This window comes from Thermobia domestica, chromosome 12 (assembly GCF_964235325.1).
Source record: "Thermobia domestica chromosome 12, izTheDome1.hap1.1, whole genome shotgun sequence".
Classification (NCBI taxonomy): Eukaryota; Metazoa; Arthropoda; class Insecta; order Zygentoma; family Lepismatidae; genus Thermobia; species Thermobia domestica.
In genome coordinates, this window is record NC_137465.1 from 175,377,961 (window position 1) to 175,402,619 (window position 24,659).

At 37.0% G+C, this 24,659-nt stretch overlaps 1 protein-coding gene across 1 annotated transcript; it reads right to left on the reverse strand.

Annotated features, from left to right (window-relative positions):
• Positions 1-1,086: 1,086 nt before the first annotated feature.
• On the reverse strand, positions 1,087-20,253 carry LOC145666186 (uncharacterized). Its single transcript, XM_081733256.1, has 4 exons — positions 20,066-20,253; positions 10,423-10,529; positions 5,680-6,716; positions 1,087-1,182 (listed from the first exon to the last, which is right to left on the reverse strand). Exons 1-4 carry the CDS (start codon positions 20,251-20,253, stop codon positions 1,087-1,089), a joined length of 1,428 nt encoding a protein of 475 aa, XP_081589382.1.
• Between the last annotated feature and the right edge of the window lie 4,406 nt (positions 20,254-24,659).

Here is a 24,659-nt window from a genome sequence, read left to right on the forward strand (position 1 = left end):
TTTCGAGTGACAACAATAATTAAAACTATTATTTATATATATTTGAAAGTTTATAGTAAACGTTGCCTTTTATTGTTTATCGGAAAATTTTTGAAACATTAGTTGTAGTTTCAGTTGCAATTTTCCTGTTATGCAATATGTAAAAAAATACTTGAGATACACAATGTCAACGTCCAACACAGCCATAATATCCATTGGGAGAGAGTTATGTTGGAAACTTTTGCAGGAGCCATGAAAAATTGTAAACTCATGACAGGGGCGGATCCAGGGGGGGCAATCGCCCCCCCACCAGAAGAGGAAACTTTCTTATTTTATATAAAAATAAAACCCATGCGAGAGCTCTTAAAAGTAGCTCTAAGTAGCAGTATTACGACCTACCTACCGCCTCCCCCAGAAGTCCGTCCTGGATCCGCCCCTGACTCATGATATATCTATCATAATCTTCACCTGGAGTATATGCCTACCCATGCTTATACTTCGGGACATTAGCTTGACAGAAAGAAAAAAAATAAGTATCCTATCCTGGTCACTGGAGATCTTTCGAAATCGATCTATCTATTCTATCTTAAAGTAGCTAGTGACCTTTTCCTTCTGACTCTTGTCCACGTGGATCTGGAGTTTCTACTCCATTTAACCCGTAGTTTATTTACCATTACGTTTCGTGAGAGAATGTCCCTAGGGTAAAAAAATGGAAAGAAAAAGGATATCCAAGCCATTGTTAGCAAGTCATATTGGAGAATTCATGTGCACTTGAAAAGAAGAAAGAAAAAAATAGATGCTTGGTTTTCGAGTAACATGAATAGTCCAGAAAGGGGAGACAAAAATAGATTTTTTAATGCTTGCACTGAACTCTCTTCTTCAAAAAAAAAAAAAAAAAAAAAAAAACGTTAAAAATGAAGAAGAAGAGGGAATACAGAAGAGTTGAAAAATCCACTAGCGAGTGGATTTTCTAAGACTAGACACGGTCTGTATCTTTTCTTTTAAAAGAATTTATTCTACAAGTTACGGAAGTCGATCGTCATTTGTTGTTCCTTTCTCTCCGCCTTTCTCTTTCTAGACCGTAAATTTGTTTCTGACTACTTGAAGTCAAAAACGGATGCGAATTGGGGAGTCATTTGCTTTTACAACTACTTCCGAAACATATAATTTCCCTTCTATCAACAAAATTCCGTTATACGCTATCTGTAAAGAAAGAGAAAGCAAAACTAACATTTTAAACTAGATTTGCATGTTTGGAAATTGGAAAATTAATGTACTAGTCAGCGAAGATTTTACATGTTTGGTTTCGTAATCTCAATTTTTTAAAAGTTAAAACTTCAAATTTTAGATTCTAAACCAATTTATATATTTACTTGTTAAAAAGAGATTCGTTTAAAAACTATGTTGCATCAACTTCTCTCACTCAGTGATGATGCCAGCTTTAATTTTTGGGGAGCACAAGAGGAACGGAAAAGAATTTTGGGGAGACCTTTTTCCTGTGTACCGAAAATGATTTTTTTTATATTACTCAACTTACATCAAAATACAACACTTCTAATAGTTATCCTAGAATATACAGGGTGTTTCAAAACAATACCGACAACATTTGGGAGGTGATTCCTGAAACCAAGATAAGACAAAAAATATAGATCCACCTAGGCGCACAAATGCTCTCGTTCGGAGCTACAGGATGCCGAAAACATGAAAAAAACTTTTTAAAGGTCCATAGCTTCAAAACTATGGGTTCTACCTTAGTCGGGTCAAGACTTAACTTAGGAACTAGTATGTGCCCTCTCCAAATATCCAAGTTTCTGTATTCTGCGGTACTTCTGCAATAATTTTTATAAAGGTAGTTGGTGGGTACTTCAAATTATATACCCATAACCAAACCCCTTTCTATAAAAATTGTTGCGTGAATACCTTAGGATTCTGAAACATGTATTATTGGATGTCGCACATATTAGTTTCTAAGTGAAGTCTTGACCCGACTACGGTAGGGTACATAGTTTTGGAGCTATGGACCTTTAAAGTTTGTTTTCTCATGTTTTCGGCGGCCAATAACTCCGAAAGGAAGCATTTGTGCACCAAACTTGGTCTATATGTTTTATCTTATCTTGGTGTCAGGAATCACTTCCCAAACGTTATTTGTGTTGTTTTGAAACACCTTGCATATCCCCATACCAGCTAAACTTTTTGCTTTGTTGTTGCTATATATATGTTCTGCAGTATGTATTATCATTGGAAAACAACCAAATTGGTCCAAAATGTATCTTAATTGAGTATAACTCTGCTTATTCTTTTCTAAAAGCATTTCATTTTTAAAATAAAGATCACCTTGGGTGTTACTGGTAAGAAAGGTATGTTCGCTCTGTGGAACAGCCTAATATTTTTCTACTGTAATGAGTTAGAAACAGTAGTGTTTCTAGGCATCTGGATATTGTCATGCAACTATCATTGTATATATAAAATGTCTGAATGATTGTAGCCGAGGTGTAATTTTGTAGCACCATGCTTATTTATTACATTTTCATTAAAGTGTTTCAAATGTTGCACCTGTATATATATATATATATATATATATATATATATATATATATATATATATATATATATATATTCAGGCATTCATCCTTCCAGCTAAAGCTTTCGATTATTTCGAGATATCGCCGCAGTGCAAGTAGTTGATGAAGGGGTGATTATTGCAGCGTTTTGTGCACCATTACCTTTATTTTTGTGTAAGTATTCTCCTTATTTTAATGTTGTATATATAATATTGTATATTTTGTAAGGTTCCATACCCTCACTCACAGCAACAACATGTTTTTACTACGAACATATGCTTTTACTAAGAAACACGTGTTATCACGTTCATACCAAATAAAAAGCAGATGATGGAAGGAGACCACAAGGAAGATAAGTAGAGGATTCGGAAAAAATATCGAGAAGGCCGACTTCCCCTCATGGATCCTCCCTTCAAGAAGATGTCTATAAAAGAAGGCCTCAACAAGAGGAAGCGATTAGTTCATTGCTGATCATTCATCTATTAATACCTTCTCCTGGGGACGCTATGGGCTATGGAGAATTCCTTTAAAACTATTTCCTGAGGCTGCTATGAGCGAAAGAGAGATCCTTTAACTATCTTTCAAAGCTGCCATGATCGAAGGAGATATCCTTTAATCACCCACTCCTGAGCCTGCTATGAGCAAAGGAGTAATCCTCAATACATGTCTAAGGACATTACAAGCTAAGGAGAATTAAACTTTTACTCTGAAACCACTTTCGTGTGACGAGGATTTTTATTGAACTCAAATAATGAAACTGGTATTAAAACCCATCACCTTTTGTTATATAGAAAAATAGTCTTATACGAGGGTGGGCTGATAAGTTCTCGGCCCGACCCAGAAGGATTTGAGCTGCAGGCATGAAAGTATGAGGCTGTTCAACACAGTCCACTCGAAGGTCATCACACTTGGCACTTCGATGCTGCAACTTCTCCAACCCCTTGAAAAAAAAATATTTCTCAAGGTCTGCAAAAAACTGTTCCGCAGCTGTTATCACCTCTTCATCACTGTGAAATTTCTGTCCTTTCAGTACTGTTTTGAGTTTTGGAAACAGATAATAATCAGAAGGAGCAAGATCTGGCAAGTAAGGTGGGTGGTCAGTGTACTGAAACCCTAGGTCCCTCAGAAAATCCATTGTTCTGCCAGAATTGTGGACGGGAGCATTGTCCTGCAAGAACAAGACACCTCGTGTCAACTTTCCCCAGCGTTTCTCTTTAATAAACGTCCTTTACCTTAGCCAGCAGACTGCAGTAATACTCTGCAGTTACGGTTTGGCCCTTTGGAAGGTAGTCTGAGAGCAAAACACCATTCTTATCGCAGAATATTGAGGCAAGCACTTTCCCTCCGGACTTTTGTGCTTTGAATTTTTTGGGCCTTGGAGATCCTGAGTGGCGTCACTCGCATGACTGCTGTTTGGTTTCCGGATCAAAGTAATACAACCACGTTTCATTCTGGGTAACAAGACGATTGAAAAAATCGTCCTTGGAGTTCGCAAAATGCCATAAAATCACCTGCGATGATCTCACACGTTCGCGTTTCTGACCCGCGATCAAACATTTCGGAATCCATTTCGCAGAAAGCTTGCGCATGTCTAACTGATCATGGATTATTGACCCAACACATACTTCGGATATGTGCACTTTGCCAGCTATCTCCTGAAGCGAAATCCGTGTGTTGCTCAAAATCAGGTCATGAATCTGGTCCACTTTTTTCGGAGTTGACACTGACACTGGCCTGCCACACCTGTCACCATCTTCTGTTGAAAATTCACCACGCTTGAAGTTCGCACGACATTTCTTCACAGTGGAGTATGAAGGGCACTGTCCACCCAATGTGTCTAGCATGGAACCATGGATTTCCTTGGGCGACTTCTGTTGCAGGAAGAACTTCATTACACCTTGCAACTCCTCTTTGGTATAATAAACACTTCTGACCAGAGTATATACACTTGTTTATTAAAAACTAAATTCCAGTGTAACAGTTTCAACAACGTAACGTTGTCTTCATCAGACACTAACTAAAAGAGATATCTTAGAGCGCAGTTATATATACTAAAAGTGAAAGTCCTTGTGTGCATGGGAAGCCACCTGGGTCGGACTTCCCCGGGCGTCATCTTCCAGCCACCTGCCCTGACTTAATTACCCTCCCACCTGTGTTTATCTTTTCCAGACACACCTGTTGTTTATCCTGACCAATTGCCTTAAAACATTTTCTCTTAATCTACCTCCGATGCCTATTAGAAATAAATAACAGACTATACTACATACAACTGACTATAAATACAGCAATACAAATATATATATAGACATAAAAATAAACTATAAAATATAACAATATATAAAACTCTATATAACTATATACAATATTAAACTATAACAATATATATACTATTAAATATATGACTATAAATTACATATAAATATGTTTAATCTTGTTTTTTCCCTTCAATTTGTTCTAATAATTTATCCCATAGATCATGTATTAACAGTCCACTTGTCCAGTTCATTAATTTGTCACTTTTCTCTTTCTTTATTCTTCGTGCTTCCTTCCATTTTCTTATCATTGGCCTATTCTCCCTTTCTAGCCCCTTTACACCTTCCCAATCTATATCATGTCCCGTTTCTTTAACATGTTTATATATGGCATTGTTTTCTCTCATAAGTCTCACATCATCCCTATGTTGTTTAATTCTCTCCCTAAGTTTTTTCCCTGTTTCCCCTATGTATATCATATCACAATCCTTACACGTCACTTTATACACTACACCTTCATCTTTTTCACATATTTCCTTCGTTCTATTTTTCGCTTTCTTGATCATTTCCAAAATTCTTCTTCCTCCTTTTCTGTAGGTCTTCACACCACCTCTTCTAAGTAAGTTCTTTAGTACTTCTGTCTTCTCCCCGATGCTCTCTATCCCATGCCATTTGTTCTCCTCCTCTTCCTTTCTCTCCTTTCTCCTTCCTTTCCTTCTTTCCTCTTCAATTCTGTTCTTCCTTAACTTCTGTCTGTTGTACCCGTTCTGCTCTAGTAAACTGTGGAACTTCTCTATGTCCTCCTTCTTTTTCTCCTCTTCAGTATCTATTTCTTCTATTTTTCTCTCCATATTCCTTATGAAGTTTCTTTTGGTGCTGTAATCCACATCACTTCTTTCGTGGCAATAAACTCCTGCTGCACATTCTTTCCTATACCATCTTGTTGTAAATCGTCCATCTTTTCTCTCTATAGTCATGTCCAGGAAGTTTATAATGTTGTTGTTCTCCACTTCCATTTCCAGTCTTATCCCTTTTTCTTCATCTTCAACCTTCTTTACGAATTTTTCCAGTTGTCTCTTTGTTCCTCTCCATACTCCCAAACAGTCATCCACGTATATGCAAAACAATATTAGGTTGTTTCCACCTTCTTCTATCACTTTCTGCTCCCATCTGTTCATCACCAATTCTGACAACACTGGGCTTAATCTTGAACCTATACTTAGTCCTTCCTTGATCTTGACTAGTTTGTTCCCTATCGTACAAAAACTATTGTCCCATATTACTCTCAAGGCTTTCACTATCTTCTCTTTCTTCCAGTCTCTTATTTCTCTCCCTTTCATCTCATCTTCTATGACTTTCACTATGTAATCCCTCTTTATACTCGGAAACATTGCTTTAACGTCAATACTAAACATAATTGTTTTCTCCTTCTTATTTCCTATACATTCTAACATTCTTTTCACTTCCTCCGTATTCTTTACTCGATGACTCTCTTGACCTATCCGTATCTCTTCTGCTATTTTTCTTAACTCTTCTTCCAATGGTTCTAGACAGTTTCCTCTACAGTCCAACACTGGCCTTAGCTTAATCTCTTCCTTGTGAATCTTCGGGAATCCTTTCATCTTTGGAATCCTTCCTTCTTCTTTTACCCACTTTTTAAACCCTTTTCTTCTTCCATTCTCCACCACTTCCTTGAGTACCTCATCCTTAATCTTCTTCTCTCCTATGACTTCGTATGTTTCATCACAAAGATCATCCAATTTTCTTTCATACCATTCTTTCTGCATCACTACCACTGCACCTCCTTTGTCCGCTTGCTCAATAACCACGTCTTTCCTCTTCCTCAGTCTTTTTAAGCCCTCCCTTTCTTCTTTCCTAAGGTTCCCCTTTCTAACGTAACCATCCTCTTTGGTGAATTTGACATCTGGATCCGTCATGGTTCATTCAATTACCTGTAAAAGAAAAACCGTTCATGGGTAGAATGGTGAAATTTGGTACTTAAACATATAAAAGATCAAAATTTCACATGACATCAATTACATCAGGCTAGTACATTCGGAAGGGGGTCGGGCCGAGAACTTATCAGCCGACTATCATAACAGTTTTTACAAAGTTCTTGTAAGTCTGTATATGTTTTCAAAGATTCTACCAAGCAAAACATTGCAATATAATTTTAATCTACATACTTTAGAGAATATTGGGAACTATGTGGCTGTTGGTAAAAGTATTGAATTAATTACGAAATTAGATTAAAATCAAACGTGTGCAAATATTTTAATCGAAATTGAGTGTAAAACCATCAAAGAAGTTTTCTCCTTAAAGAGCTGAGTTCATTGGCTTTATGGCATGTTGGAAGTGAGTACCTATTTTTTTGCGGTAATGAGGTCTACACAAAACCCTTTCTACAGAGTACCACAGCTTTTTCGATGTTAAGTCTCCGAACATTAAACGTGAATTCATCTCTCCTCATATTAACAATTACATTCAGTAAAATTTTTACCAATGTCATTAAGATGTTGCAGGACTGAACAATATAACAGTCAGTAAAAATTCTACAAATGGTTATTGTGGAATTATACACTGCTCCACAAAACTTAAGCAACTCGAAGAAAGTGGCAGAAAATAAAACGACACGATCACTGCACCAAGTATAATGAACAAACAGACGGTCCAGATGCACAATGCAACACAAGTGAAGACGAACAATACAATTAGGATGTACAGAGTGACCAAAAAATTCAGCACAACGATACCTCAACAGGTGAAGCTGGATTGTGCGAGAGCATAGTCAGTCAATAAGGCGTGTGACCACCACGAATAGCTATACAGGCACGACATCTGGCCTCCATGCTGCAAATCAGGGTTTTGATCAAGTCTTGCGGCAGATGGCTCCACTCCTCGAGGAGAGCTGTTTGCAGGTCAGGGAGAGTGCGTGTTGTTAGACTGCGCTGCGCTATTCGCCGGCCAAGAGCATCCCACACATGCTCGATGGGATTGAAGTCCGGCGAATATGCAAGCCATGCAATACGCGTAATGTCTTCGCTCTCCAGATACTCGGACACAAGATGTGCACGGTGTGAACGGGCATTGTCATCCATGAACAGGAAGTCTAGGCCAAATGTTCCGCGGAAATTGCGCACATTGTATTGAGAATTTTATCCCGGTACCGTTGTGTTGTCAAAGTGCCATGTTGCACAATATGGAGGTCCGTTTTCCCATCCAGCATAATTCCACTTCACACCATAATGGAACCACTGCTATAGGACGCCCGTTCAACAACGAAGTTTGAATGATAGCGTATTCTTGGCTCTCTCAACACTAAAGTCCGACCAGAATCAGACGACAGGCTGAATTTCGACTCATCCGAGAACATGACACGCGCCCACTGGTGTCCCCTCATGCAACATGTTCCTGACATCGTGGGTAACGCGCACGTTTGTGCTCCAGTTTCAATGGCACACACAGCACAGACCTTCTTGCATAGGGTCCTGCTCTATTGAGCCGCCGGCGAACAGTTTCACGACTCATGCGTTGTCCTGTAGCCTGAAACAACTCATTGACCAGTTGAGAGCATGAAGCTTGACGGTTACGTTTGGCAGAAATTGTGAGAAATCGGTCATCGACGGCCGACGTCTTCTTCGGACAGCCTCCTTCATGATCTCTACTGGCTTCACCTTCATTTTGGAAGCGATTCCACAGCCTCGACACAACACTTTTGTTCACGTTGAATTCCTGCGTCACTTCCACTTGCGACCGGCCCAATTCCAACCGCCCAATTATTCGCCCGCGGTCAAAGTCACTCAAATGTCGTCTACCAGCCATTGCAAGGTGTGTATCCCACACAGGAACCACTAACTCAATGCTTGGAGCCTCGGACACTGTGCTGTGCTGTGCTGTGGTGTACGCCTCATGGCATAATTTGTTCACCGCGCTTGCAATGGTGCTGCTTATGCGATAGAGTGAGTGCTCCCCTTGCCTGTGTGTCTCTGTGTATGTGCACTATGTATGTGCCACTGTTGAATGGGCCCCACACGTCACTTATACCACGTTCTCTCGGGTTGCTTAAGTTTTGTGGAGCAGTGTATATCTGTGTAGGAAGACTTCAGTATTCATCAAGTGTATTGCTTTGCATTATAAACTGAGTGTTATCGTATTAATTGAGATTTTTTGATGGACTTTGCTTATCGAGAGTGTTCGCTTCTCTGTGCTGTTAACCCAGCAAATAGTGCAGTCAAATTACCAAAAAGTAAGGAACAAATTAGTAACAAGCTGAAAATTGGTACAGACAGATGTTCGGAATGATGTTTTAATCAACATACTAAAAGCCTCCTGAAATCCCACGTGATCTTCGCTCACCATATTAGAAAATGACAGCTGGAAGTGTTAAATGAACAATGCCCAGATAAAATAGCAATATCTTCGTTGTGGTGGAATATAAAGAAATAAATTTAGTGTCGTTGTATAGAATATAGATAACACAATATTTTTATAGTGAAACAATTTTTCATCATCAAACGCATACTTTTAGAAATATTTAGCTCTAAATTCTAAAATTCCTAAAACTACGTCAAACTGATTTAAAATGTTATTGAACTTAAGAAGTAATTATTAACAAGTTGAAATTTGACATAAATGTTGGCAAAGATTGTTTAAATGACATACTAAAATCCCACAACTTTATTCGCCATATTGAAAAATGTTCAAATGTCCGAAGTAATTGAAAGATGCTATTTTTAAAGTGAAATACAAACTCTGGACCGGAGTAAATAATTGAGAAATTGTAAATGCAGTCCATCCGAAGTCAATTGGGATGAATGTTGGTGGGAGGGGAAAACATTATGACGTGGTTAAGGTTGTCGTCCGCCATCTTGGAATCAAATTGTTTATTTTAAATGAAAACATGTCGTATGACATAGTAAAGAACACCCTGGTTCGAAGAGAAACCCAAGTGTAAAGTTATTTTTCCAAAACCTGCAACAGTTTTGAAGTTGTGAATAGATTTAGGATATGTTATGTGTGAAATGCTGTGCAAAGTTTCTAATTGAAGGATAAAGGTAAAGTGAAAAAAAAGCTTGCTAACATCTTACGTTATTTATTCTTTAATAACAAGGAAAAGAGAGAGCTAACATCATGAGACAAGTACAATCACATGGTATGTTCAACATGTTCACCGTTCTGTTGTATGCACATCCTTAACCATGCGACACAGTGCTTCTGCAGTCTGCGAAACATTGTCGGTGATATTTGTTTACAGGCCGTAATGATACTCCTTTATCAGGTGGCCAATGTCATTAATTTTTCCCTGGTAGAGAATAGCTTTAAAGTGCCCCCAAAGATAAAAATCCAACGGAGTTAGATCAGAGGGCCTTGCTGGCCACTTAACTGGTCCATGCCGACCAATCCAACAACCAGGAAACTGTTCGTAGAACCATCGATTACATTGAGACTATAATGCGGAAGTGTCCCATCTTGTTGCTAATATTGAGGAAATCTTCCTTTCTCTTTCAACAAAAGTGGCGTAACAGTGTTTTCAAGCATATCACCATATTGTGCAGCATCCGAGGTCCCATCAATGAAAACAGATCCAATAAATTTTTCGTCCCATATTCCACACCACACCATTATCTTACCTGCACCTTGCATCTTTGACGCATCTATCAAATGAGGATTTCTATTAGCCCAGCACCGAACATCTTGGTTGCTAATTTCTCCTGTTACATAGAAATTTGCCTGATCACTGAAAACAATGTTATGAGGAAACACAGGGTCACGAACTATCTAGGCTAACGCCTACTCACAAAACTTCAATGGTCTGCCAGCATCATCCTCTGACAGTTTTTGTTTCAACTGTAATTTGTAAGGGTGCCACTTTTTTCTTTTTAAGATTTTTTAAAACATTTTTTACACTGATGTTATATTCACTTGATAGACCCCGCACACTCTTCTTAGAATTTTCCCCAATACACCCAGCATAGCTGCTGATATGTATGGATCAGTTACACTTCGTGGTCACCCTGATCGAGGTAAATCATCAAGATTTCCCGTTGTCCTGAATTTGCGAATTAGTTTTCGAACAGTAACGTCTGTCATCGGTTCGCGATTAGGATGTCGCTCATTGAAGACGGCTGCTATTATTGCTGAGCTGCGTTCTCCAGCCAAAAGAATAATTTCGATTCTTTCCTCTCGAGTTAGCATCCCGTCCTACCTATAAGAAACAAACAAAGAGACAGACAGTTTCCGTCTGTACAATATTCCACACGTAACGAATTTTAAGTCTAAAAAATAACATAATCCATAATAAATCATTCAAAACTTCAACATCGTTGCAGATTAAAAAAAAATAATTTATCGTAGGATTTCTCGGTACTAGGCTAATACTAATCTTAATTGGAAAGATGTATCAAAGATGTAAGGTGCAGGTAAGATAATGGTGTGGTGTGGAATATGGGACGAAAAATTTATTGGATCTGTTTTCATTGATGGGACCTCGGATGCTGCACAATATGGTGATATGCTTGAATACACTGTTACGCCACTTTTGTTAAAAGAGAAGGGAAGATTTCCTCAATATTAGCAACAAGATGGGATAATGCCGCATTATAGTCGTAATGTAATCGATGGTTCTACGAACAGTTTCCCGGTTGTCGGATAGGTCGGCATGGACCAGTTGAGTGGCCAGCAAGGCCCTCTGACCTAACTCCGTTGGATTTTTATCTTTGGGGGCACTTTAAAGCTATTCTCTACCAGGGAAAAATTAATGACATTGGCCACCTGATAAAGGAGTATCATTACGGCCTGTAAACAAATATCACCGACAATGTTTCACAGACTGCAGAAGCACTGTATCGCATGGTTAAGGATGTGCATACAACAGAACGGTGAACATGTTGAACATACCATGTGATTGTACTTGTCTCATGATGTTAGCTCTCTCTTTTCCTTGTTATTAAAGAATAAATAACGTAAGATGTTAGCAAGCTTTTTTTTCACTTTACCTTTATCCTTCAATTAGAAACTTTGCACAGCATTTCACACATAACATATCCTAAATCTATTCACAACTTCAAAACTGTTGCAGGTTTTGGAAAAATAACTTTACACTTGGGTTTCTCTTCGAACCAGGGTGTTCTTTACTATGTCATACGACATGTTTTCATTTAAAATAAACAATTTGATTCCAAGATGGCGGACGACAACCTTAACCACGTCATAATGTTTTCCCCTCCCACCAACATTCATCCCAATTGACTTCGGATGGACTGCATTCACAATTTCTCAAATATTTAGCCTGGTCCAGATTTTGTATTTCAGTGTAAAAAAAAACATCGTCTTTCAATTATTTCGGACATTTGGATATTTTTCAATATGGTGAACGAAGTTGTGGGATTTTGGTATATCATTTAAACAATCTTTGCCAACATTTATGTCAAATTTCAACTTGTTAATAATTACTTCTTAAGTTCAATAACATTTTAAATCAGTTTGACAGTAGTTTTAGGAATTTTAGAATTTAGAGCTAAATATTTCTAAAAGTATGCGTTTGATGATGAAAAATTGTTTCACTATAAAAATATTGTGTTATCTATGTTCTATAAAACGACACTAAATTTATTTCTTTATATTCCACCATAACGAAGATATTGCTATTTTATCTGGGTATTGTTCATTTAACACTTCCAGCTGTCATTTTCTAATATGGTGAGCGAAGATCACGTGGGATTTCAGGAGGCTTTTAGTATGTTGATTAAAACATCATTCCGAACATCTGTCTGTACCAATTTTCAGCTGGTTGCTAATTTGTTCCTTTCTTCATTAAAATTTAAGCTTCATTTACTGCACTGAAAACAATGTGATAGGGAAATATTCCGTAAAATACTAGCTGTATCGCAGAAAGAAATGTTACTGCATTCAGCATAAACTACGTCAACGATATCTTGTTACCAAACCATCAATCTGATTGGACTATTACAAACAACACTTCTGCTACCCAAAGCTAGATAATAGAGCGGAAAGACTCAGCTATGCTGTGGAGTGTACCTGTATAGTTGTGAAACTAACATACTGACGGTGGTGATCTTTAGTGATGACAGAGTACTCTAAACATCGGTTCATACTCAATGGGAATAGCATATTACGAAGATGACAAGTGTATGATTATTCAGAAGAAACTGTGGCAACCAAAGAACTGGACGTGTGTGTGTCTGTGTGTGTGTGCGTGTGCATGTGTATGTGTATGTGTGTGTCTGTGTGTGTGTGTGTAAATTTAATCTCTAGTATAGTGTTAAATTTTAAACATATGTGGCCTTATGCAGAGTCGTTCAGATACGTGATTAGTGTCATACTAAAGAGTTCGACTAACATTTTTTTCCTGCAGTAGTCAGGATTTTAGTGTGACGTTAATCATACGTCAAAACGACTCTCCATAAGGTCCATGATGATTGTGAACTTAAACCAAGTGCGTTATAAATAATCAAATTGATTATATAATAATCATTGAGAGATGAGTATTTATATCAAAGATGAGTGGGTCGTGAGTCAACAGGACATAACCCACTGCTACCCACCACTCACCGTGACCCACTCTGATCCATTGACCTATTTGGACCCACCTCATCCACTCTGCTCAGTGTATTGTAAACAGTATTTTCTGAATATTGGTGACTATTTGTCTTCCTTTTCTATTTGTTTCTATTTACATACCTAAGATGAGTGTATCTAAGTGAAAAAGGAACATCAGGCACTTTTGAACACTGATATGTTTAATTGCAATAATACCAATAGGACTTACTACTTGGCATTCGAGACAGCCTGTGCGTTTTAGAGAGCCTAACTCTTGGAATAAATATATATTTTGAAATGAAATCTTTGAGCTTTACGTCCCACGGTTATGCCTGTTAGGCTAAAGGAGACGGTGATGATGAGTAATGAATGAAATGGTGGAATGAAGAAAGTGGGAGGAAACGGGAGAAACCCGAGAAAACCCACGCACACGGTGTTTGTCCACCACAAAGTTCACTTGGCGGGGGCTGGGATTGAACCCGGGACCCCAAGCACCAGAGGTGAAATCTCTACCACTGAGCCACAGCGGCCCCAAATATATATTTTGAATCATCAGTAATATATGAATTACTATATAAAAAATTAAATGTAACCACTGTATGTGTAATCATCACGGTCAAATGGCAAAGTCAAATGAAATGACTTTTGATATATAGCCCCAATCCCAACTGGGGTGTTATCTAGCTTTCATCATAATACATATCCTAATGGGGAAGTGGGGTCCGAATTTGTGCAAAAAATTGAGTATCTCATGAGCCGTTCAACTTGGGGAGCTCAAATTCAGTATATTAACTCTTTATTAAAAATAAACAGAAGTAGTCCTAACATTTTTTAAAAAAAATTCTCTTTTAATATATATGGGAAATTTGTAGTGGATTAATATGTAAAAATAATCAAAACGATCGATATTAATTGAGAAATAAATTGAAAAGCAGTTATTAATTGAGAAACAAAAACTGCAATGCTTTGAAAATAATTAGTGAAACTTCTTTCAGTATGTGGGGCACGAGAGAGCGATTTCTTTATTCGTTGCAAAATTGACTCGAGAAAATACATGTCTACTTTTGAGACAAAGTCGCAGTCTTTTGCAGAAAGACGTGAACGAAACTTATCAACATTCAATCCAGTAGTCGAAGTGAGACGGTATGCGGTGGTATGCCATACCGTCTCTGGTTTTTCAGTGATCAAGACAATATTTAAATAACAGGTATGTTTAGTCAAAATCATGATAAAACATACCGCCTCTGCTTTTTTTTCCCACTTCGAACACTGATTCAATCTAATGTTGGCGGGTGGGTGGGATTGAACTCGACGACAGCCACCTCTTATAGTGGTGAATTCGGGCTTGATAAAGCCCGTAACATAGAATATGAATTTCGGTAGCTTTAGAAATTCAACTCGTCACGACAACGAATCTTGACACTCTCAAATTACAGTCTACGTACTTTAAGCGAAAAGTTGTCTAATAATTACAGAAACACACAACAAACGTGTATTTGTTTACAAAATCTACGAAACTTAAGGTCGATTGAGCCCCAGCTAAATATAGTTTAGAGAATTGAAATTTTCCATGGTAAAGTACTACGATATGATGCAACTTTTGCCCCATATCCAAATTTGAATTTAGAATTTTTTTAAATGACCTCTTTTTACTTATTTGCATAATCTATCGAACTTAAGGCCTATTGCGCCCCGGCTAAAAAAATATTTTAGAGAATTGAAATTTTCTATAGGGGTTGATTGTGACACTGATCACTACCTGGTACCAGCGATAATACGAGAGAGATTATCGTTGAATAAAGGTAATATTCATTGTCCGAAAACGGAGAGATTCAATTTAAAGAAACTAGAAGAGATCCAGGTAAGAGAGGAATACCAGATTGAAGGTTCGAATAAATTCTCGGCTTTAGAAGATTCGGAGTGCACTAGTGTTGAGGATACCTGGATTGAAACTAGAGATAGCATTAAAATTTCAGCAAAAGAAAAATTGGCATACGCGGAAATACGTAGGAACAAACCTTGGCAGAGAAGAGAAAACAGGCAAAATTACGCTGGCTACAAAATCCGAATGAAATAACTACATAAAATTTCGCAGATACCAGGCGGGAAACTTCCAAAATTATTAGAACAAACAAACGCGATTTTTTGAAAGCTAAAATTAAGGAACTTGAAGATAATAGTAAAAATAAAAACATCCGGGACATGTATAAGGGGATCAGCGAATTTAAGAAAGGCTATCAACCTCATGCTTATATATTAAAGAAATCTGACGGTACCATTCTCACTGATACGGATAGCATCTTAAATAGATGGAAACATTTCTTTGACGGTTTGCTTAACAAGCAACCAAAAACCAGTGTGCGTGGAGAAAAGAAGATACACACCGAAGAACCGTATATTCCAGAACCCAACCGAATAGAAGTACAAACCGCTATAAAGAAATTAAAGAAACACAAATCTCCGGGTGTAGATGAAATTCCGGCTGAGTTAATTTTAGCTGGAGGCGAAAAATTGTGGAACAAGATACACAAACTCAGCCTCCTTATCTGGAACAAGGAAGAATTGCCACAAGAGTGGAAAGAATCAATCATTGTTCCAATTCACAAGAAAGGCGACAAAACTGAGTGTAATAATTATCGAAGCATTTCTCTTTTGTCAACATCCTATAAAATCCTTTCAAATATTTTATTAGCAAGATTGACTCCATATGCAGATGAAATTATTGGAGATTATCAGTGCGGATTTAAACGAAATCGATCAACTATCGACCAAATATTTACCATTCGCCAAATACTCGAAAAAAAAAGTGGGAATACAGTAATCCGGTACATCAACTATTTATTGAATTTAGAAAGGCGTACAACTCGGTTAGGAGAGAAACATTATACAACGTTCTTACAGAACTTGGGATACCGAGAAAGATAATTAGATTAATTAAGATATGTTTAAATGAATCCCAAAGTAAAGTCTGGGTAGGAAAATTTTTGTCCACAAGCTTTCACGTCGAAAATGGCCTGAAACAAGGAGATACGTTGTCGCCATTATTATTTAACTTTGTTCTAGAATACGCTATAAGGAAATTCAAAGATGGTAACCAGGGCCTAGAGTTGAACGGCATTCACCAGGTTATGGCATATACTGATGATGTAAATTTAATAGGGGATGATAGGAGAACTATAAAAAGAAATGCAGAGATCTTATTAAACGCTTGCAGGGACATGGGTTTAGAAGTAAATGCAGAGAAAACTAAATACATGGAAGTGCGTTGGGACCGTAATACAGCAACTTATAGATGCGTTAAAATATTAAATAATACTTTTGATAAAATGGATAGTATCAAATATCTAGGATTAATATTAACAGAGGAAAATCATACCCACGAAGAAATTAAATGTCGACTAAAAACAGGGAATTCGTGTTACTATTCGGTTCAAAATCTCTTGTCGTCGCGAATTTTGTCGAGGAATTTGAAGCTTAAAATATATAAATCGATAATCATGCCTGTTGTTCTATATGGATGAAAAACTTGGTCGCTTACACTGAGGGAAGAACATAGACTGAAAATATTTGAGAACAAAATCCTGAGACGGATATTCGGACCCAAGAGGAACGGGAATGGGGAATGGCGGAAATTTCATAACGAGGAACTACATAATTTATACGGTTTATCCAACATTGTTAGGGTCGTCAAGTCTAGGAGGCTTAGGTGGGCAGGTCATGTAGCTAGAATGGTAGAAAGTAGAAACGCTTTCAAAGTCTTGAATGGAAGACCAATCGGAAAACGATTATTAGGAATACCTAGGCGCAGATGGGAGGACAATATTAAGCTGGATCTCGCAGAGATAGGACTACAAAGTAGAAACTGGATGCAGTTAGCTAAGGATAGAAGTCAGTGGTGAGCTTTTGTGAACGTGGCGTTGAACCTCCGGTTCCATAGGCATATAGTTAGTTAGTTAGTTTTAAAGTACTATAATATGATGCAAGTTTTGACCCCTATCCAAAATCGAATTTCGAAAAAAAAAATGGCCTCTCTTCAGTCAACCCTAGTACACAGAGAAAATTCCGTTCTCCGGACAGCGGAATAGTGTACAAATATACGGTATCTTCTTGCTTACTATAGAAATCAGTACGGAGCATACGTTATCCGTATGCTACATAGGCACTGCCCTTAAATGTTACATCATGCCATTGCAGGATGTCTGACATCTAACAGTTTTCCGTATATCACATGCATATACTTATGTTACCTTCATCAGCTATATGTTATATACGTCCATTTGTATGTGAGATCCTGACCGCCTACACTGTTTCATACGGAAAGTGCGTATAGATGGAACACTTATACAGAAAGTATTATAAAACATGCGTTTTCAGTTATACTTCTGCTGTACGTTAAGTCTAAAAACTACAGGAATTACGCATGTAACCTTTTTTTTAAGTACGCCACCTACAATTTTTTCTCAGTGTATGCATACACACAATACACTAACAGAAAATACTTGACATCACACCTCATGTACAGTAAGACAATTGCCTACATGTATCACTGTATACATACAGTAACAGAAGATACATAATATCACGCCTCATATGCAGTAAGACATTAACACACAAAATCACAATATCTATATGTGTACAAGACTACATGAGAAACAGAACATATTATGTTTTATAATCACATGCAAATTTTCCAAAATTACCGGTATAACTTGTTATGGAACAGGCAGAATACCAAATCGGAGGAAAAGTATGTTGGGTTAGTACTATTAGAGCTAATTGTTAATAACAAAGTTAAGCTCCAATCTGTTAGAGAGTGGGTATCTTAGGTGTGCCCTCGGAAAATATACGGAACATATCCGTCAGAGGGTTGTGGGGGTTGGGTCGAAATGAGACCCTCCCTTTTCTTAGGGAAAAGAAGTGAATGACCTCAGCTGTGTTGGCAATTTGTCATTCAGTCGTTTGGTCTTGACGAGTAAAGATCGTAGGCTACTTAGATTGGCTAACAGAGTGGCTACTTAGAGTGGCTAACAAGACAGAGGACAGCGAAGTTCGTGAAATAATTCATTGTGGCAACGCTTCCGCATCCAACAATTGAAATGTCGGCCGTAGCAACTTGCCTTTCCTCTTTTGAGGCAGGCACGGTAAAGTACAGATCGACAGCAGCACCAGAAGGGGCACACTTGGAATAGAAATGCTCTACTTGCACATTTTAATCATGAACACTTTCTATGCCAACGGAGCCAAACTGAAAATGGATTAGGCCTAATGTAGAAGAAAGTCGTTGGCTTAATGTAGATAACGTGAGATGTAGGAAAAGTCTTACTGACACTTTTGAAACTGTGGCAAGAATTTGTTAAATGGTGCTGATATTGAGTAGAGTTGTACCAACTTTTCCACTAAAGGTGCTGAAAGTGCCAGCGTGGTACCAACAAATGAATGATGGTGAATGACAAAAAGGCATGAATTTGGTACATTTGTACCAAGTGTGGCAACCTGCCTCACACCCTACTACTTCAATGATGCTGAAATAAAGGATAAATCAGCTTCTAATTCCATCATATCAAAAACCAGATTTAATAGTATATGGACTGCACATCATGTTTTAATGAAGAATGTAATACGGATTTAGCTGTAATAAACAAACAATAGCGGTACAATATCATGTCAGACTACGTTAAGTTATGTAAAATGTATATGTGTTCTACAAACACCAGTTATTTTACAAATTATGCCAATGTAATATGATGGATAATTCTATGTAGTCTGTTATATGGTGTTCTTGACCGCACGTTTTACTTTACTCCCATCAATCATTCACAAACGTAACTGATGATTGTGTACCCATGTCTCCTGTATTGTAATGTTCGTTAATACTTTGTTGACACTGTTATTGTAAATTAATTATTAATCCAATTGAATAAATTATTATTGAATTATAAATTATTTTTATTAAACAACATTATTGAAATAAACAACAGCAAGACTCAAGCAACATTGTTTTTACAATGAATCTTTAACATTCTCGGTATAGAGGGTAGTATCCCCCCGGCTATTTCAAGTGTGACCCTACTCGCGTTGCTGTCGATGTGTGTTTTCCCGTATCTCCCTCGAAAGAGGATTGATCGAGATCCTTTAATAGATCGATGTAGACAGGGTTCTTTCTCAAAAGCAAAGGAAAGGTTTCCTCCATGAGAGGACGGCGAGGATGGGGCTCAAGTATGTTTCACCTACACAGCAAAAAATGAGATGTTGAAACCACACAAAATGACTACCACTTTAGCGTATTACTTGTATGTCAATTCAACACCAAGACATCGCCTTTAGAGTATATAAAATATACCTCGTTACTGGCTGTGAGTATTTGCATAGTTTTTTACTGTTTGGTATAAGTAAAGCTTTGCGAAATACATTTCGCATTTATGGTAAGTGACTAATAACACTAGCCTGCGATGGTTCTGTTTTTCAACATTAGATGATGGATTCCTATGTATCTTGGTGCGCTCAATCCAAAAATGACCTTAGTTTGTTTCTATCACGTCAGAATTGTTTGCAAATAGCAATGTACCAAATATTACATATGTCGAAAACAAATATGTGACTTAATGACATAATCGGTTTGTCATGTAAAACACGTGGAATTGTGGAAGAAAAGAAAGAAAATATTATATAATATAATAGAAAAGAAATACTCAGGAGTTTAGTCATTGTGTCTACGTCTCTTTAGACCAATCATGCTGTGTTTCTGGCTTCTTTTGCGCGTGTTCTTTACTGGGTTCATCTCGGTGCAACATCCAGTAATAGTCCGCCATCATTGTAGTATTCCATCGTCTTTGGAAACGCTTTTCCATTTTATGGATGTCCTGGGGTAATCTCTCACACATCTTTCCACTAACAGCACCCATATTCTCCAGGAAGAGGTCCGAATGGCAATGTAGGAAATGAATCCTCAAACTAATAGAACAACCTAACTTTTCGTACTTCTACAGCATAGTATCAACGATAGACTTGAAATTCGGATTCTTCTTGTTCCCCAGAAACTTGGTTATTACGTCTTTAAATGCGATCTAGGCTTCTTTTTCAGCAATCTCCATGTATTGCTCAAAATGTCTATCTTGGCAGAGTTATCCAATGTCCGCACCCGTAAAGACACCCTCTTTTAATTTTGCGGTTGATAAGGCTGGAAATTTGGTAGACATGTACTGGAAACATGTATCATCCTTTGGTAAGGCTTTCACATATTGCTTCATCAAGCCTAATTTTATATTTAGAGGTGGCAGGAGAACTTTCGTCGCCTTGATTAGAAGCATTTTGATTACATGTTTTTACTCAAGGTTCCAATTACGCTCGTTATGGCTAATCTTCCCGCTTCCAATGATTGTTCCTCTCTCTCTGCTATCCCATTTACACAAAAAACACGGAAACTTTGTGTGTTCGACTTTTGATCACGGAGGATACATACGAACGGTTGCACCAGGAATAACAGTTGCAGTGTACACTTCGTTTAAAGACGCAAGTGCTGCTATCTGCCGGTTTATATTGGCAACGAATCGTTTTCGTTATAAACAAGCAGGTGGGAGAATTTACTATGTCTTGACATCTGTCCGTACGTATCATATTTGTGATTAGTCCAAGAGCTAGGACCGATTTATTTACTCTAGAAAACTGAAAAGCGACATAGTGTTTTTCTGAAAGCCTATCACCTACACAATCAAAATATGGAAGTCTTACTAAAAATTAGTGGTGGGGGCATGGAATATGACGTCATCAATATGGCCGCCTCACAATTCACAGCACAGTCTTTAAATGAGAGTAATTTTCTAATCAATGAAGCTAGAAACTTCATTCTTCTGCCAAATTAATGATAATGGATGTTCCAAGTATTACAAGTCATTGCTGTTTACATATAATGCCGCCATTTTTAAATATGGCGCATAATTTGCTTAGAATTTAATTTCTTTTGCTTCACTGTATTCCTTTCATGGCAAAAATCTATGAAACTGCTAGAGATCACCACAAGGATCTGGAAAGTATGAAAGAAAAAACTGTCACTCGCGCCGTTGGTTTGGCTTAGGACGATTATGATGGTGAATTTGGAAACTTTTTCAGGTGAAGGCAATTTACATGATACTTTTGGCATTTGTTTTCAGAATAAAGAAGTTGCTGCAAGAACAGAAGAGATTAATCATACGTTGCAAGTCAAGAAGCAGCCCTTGAAAAAGTTAAGAACATTTCAACACCAATCTGGTCTTAGAACCATCCAAAGAAACCCAAACTTGCGATTGTGATTTGCGACACATTGCGATTTGCAAACAATTCTGACGTGATGGGATCAAATCAAACTACGGCCATTTTTGGATTAAGCGCACCAAGTTACATAAGAATCTATCATCCAATGCTGAAAAACATGACACAACCGAAATAATGCAGGCCTGTGTAATATTCTATGTTTTCTGTAATCGGTCACAATAATATTGTTGTAAACCTGTAAATCATCTGACAACACTTACACAGATAGCAGTGCTTTCATCTATTTTCTTTATCTGTTATTCTTGTGTCTTAGCACGTATGAACAGAAGATGGCAGTACTGTTGCCTATATAATTGTTGCCATACTATTCGCAGGTTTACAACAATATTATTGTGACCGATTAGCAACATAGAACAGAAAACATAGAACATTATTCGTTACTTGGCATAAGTGCCAAATATATTTCGCAAAGCTTTGCTCATATTAAACGACAAATACCAATGCAAATTCTCTCAGGTAGTAACGAGTTATTTCTGATATGTTCAGAAGGCGATGTGCTTGATGCTTACTCTCATTAAAAACGCTCCTCCTGTTGTCTTCACCATCCTCAGTTTTATTTATACATTTATACTCCGTACTGGTTTTCTCCCCATCACTTGGAAGTACTCAAAAGTATTACTCTTTCCTAAACCTAATAAACCACCCTCTGACGTTACCTCTTATCGACCAATACAACTGACGTCTACGTTCAGCAAAATATTTGAACGTATATTAGTGCGTCGTCTCCACGATCATTTAGAGACTAACGCTCTTCTACCATTGCATCAAGCAGGATTTCGCCCCAATTTCAGCATTCTGGACCCCCTGTTACGTCTCAGCACCTCTATATACAATCAATTCAACCAGGGTCATCCATCATGTCTGGTTACATTCGATCTAGAAAAGGCATTCGATAAAGTTTGGCACCAGGGTCTTATAACGACTCTATAGAAAAGCGTCGTCAACCTGGTTCGTCTTGTAAAATATCAGTTACGAAGCGATAATTACTTTTCTTTATGCAAAAATCAACTCAGATATTCAAAGATTATTAGTCTCACCTTTATTGCTTGATATGTCTTAAATATTCTTTTTAAGACCGTAAAATACATAAATTCACTTGACTAGGTCAACACATAACATGTACATAGCCACAACTATCCCATAATAATCTCTTACATATCTTAAAAACATTCTTCTTTTCTGTTAATTTAAAATGAACATTCTACTAAGTATATTACATATTTATGAGCACTTTTTGCCCACGGTACAGGTAAATATTATACTAACTAAAGTATTTCGTTATAGAAAATGTCGCCCGAAAAAGGGACTGAATATAAAAGTCATGAGTGGGCTTGGCTTTTATATTCAAGAACCACTGGTCTGATTAGATTAATGTTCGTACATTACATATGTTCTTTATATTTTGATCACACCTCGTATATATCTTCATTACATTTTGGTTAACCCTCATATATATATAAAATATTTATTATCATTCACATAAATACATTCACAATAAATCTTTGATTTCATTAATATTTATCTTTTATCACATTATTATTTATTCTTTATTATTAAAAACATCGTCGCTTATAAATATAATTAATGAGGGTGAAACACAAATTATCAAGATTACTAGTTTCGATCATTATTACAAACGATGATGTGACAAATAATATTTGTTCTTTTCGGGCGCATGGTATAACAAATAAGTTAGATGTTGCAATTGTAATGTATACATAGTAGCACTAAGATGTCCAAAATAAAGAAGAATTTCACTCAAGGTAGTCATTGAATAATTGATTTTATAGAATGGATCTTATTCTTAACATAATCTTTGATAATTAAACACAAATCAATCTGATATAAAATAATTTTTGCCTTTAACTAATTATAAATTGAATTATGATTCTTCACATTAATAAGAAAGAATAAAAATTAAACATAACCTACGTTTGAATAATCAAATGGAAGTAAATAAATTTATTTTACAGAAACAAAAGACACCTTTTTGTTATTAAATAAACACATTCTTCCTTATTATTATTCTTTTTCATTCTTATTTATTTGAGCATTTCAAATACTTATAACAATCGTTTTCATTATTAATATTAACACAAACTTTAAAACGAAAATTCACAAGAATCTATAATCAACATGGGTTTAACCTAATTTCGTTAACGGTAATCATGTTACATTTGCACTGGCATATGAATCTAATAAAGTGCATTGTACCGCACAATCGTGGTTAGGTTCTACATTAGGTTGTACATGTCTTTCATCGTAATTTGAATTTGGATACGAAGTACCATCTCGTGAACAATGATTATGTCTATACATAGGATTGGTAGCATCTCTAGGATTTCGACATGTATTTCTATTATTTTTGTGTCTACTTCGGTTGATTAGGTTAGGCGGATTCCCTACATAACCTTGTCTATTTTGTTCATTTTGATTGCTAGAGTATACTCGTCTTAGGTTCGGTTCATTATTATTCACACTTCGGATATTCAAATTCCGAACAGGGACCAAATGATCTGAATTATTCTTATTTTTACCCATTCCTGATTGTGTTAGATTCATAGCATGGTATTGAGTTTCGTAGCATTGTACAAGCATTAATAAATGACTGAAACTCATACACTGTGTGGAAAATAAGATCTGCTGTAATTTAAATGGAAGCAAATTGCGAATCGATGCAATTATTCTTGATTCCGATTGCAAGGGATTAACAACCTTTAATTCATTATAGACATTTACAACAAACTCTACAATAGATTTGTGCAATCGAGGATTGAAATGTTGATTTCTAAGAGTGGCATCTCTGTTTGCCAGCAAAAAGTCATTTTCGTAATTCACGATCAATGCCGCTTTAAATTCCTCATATGTACTAATGTGATCACGTATTGCCTTAAACCATAAGGAACAAGGTGGGAGTAATACATGGGGTATTAATTGCATGTATTGTGATCGGTCGATAGACATTATATTGCATTCATCTTGGAACTTCTCTAAGAAAGAA

Excerpts from the sequence above, each read along its gene's own strand:
- LOC145666186 (XM_081733256.1), bottom strand. The coding sequence starts at position 20,253 with ATGGGTGCTGTTAGTGGAAAGATGTGTGAGAGATTACCCCAGGACATC. Across the intron at positions 6,717-10,422 it reads GTCAAAGATGCAAGGTGCAG|ATGTCAAATTCACCAAAGAG; the intron begins GTAAGATAATGG and ends TGACGGATCCAG. Across the intron at positions 1,183-5,679 it reads ATTGCCACGAAAGAAGTGAT|ATAGCGTATAACGGAATTTT; the intron begins GTGGATTACAGC and ends CTTTCTTTACAG.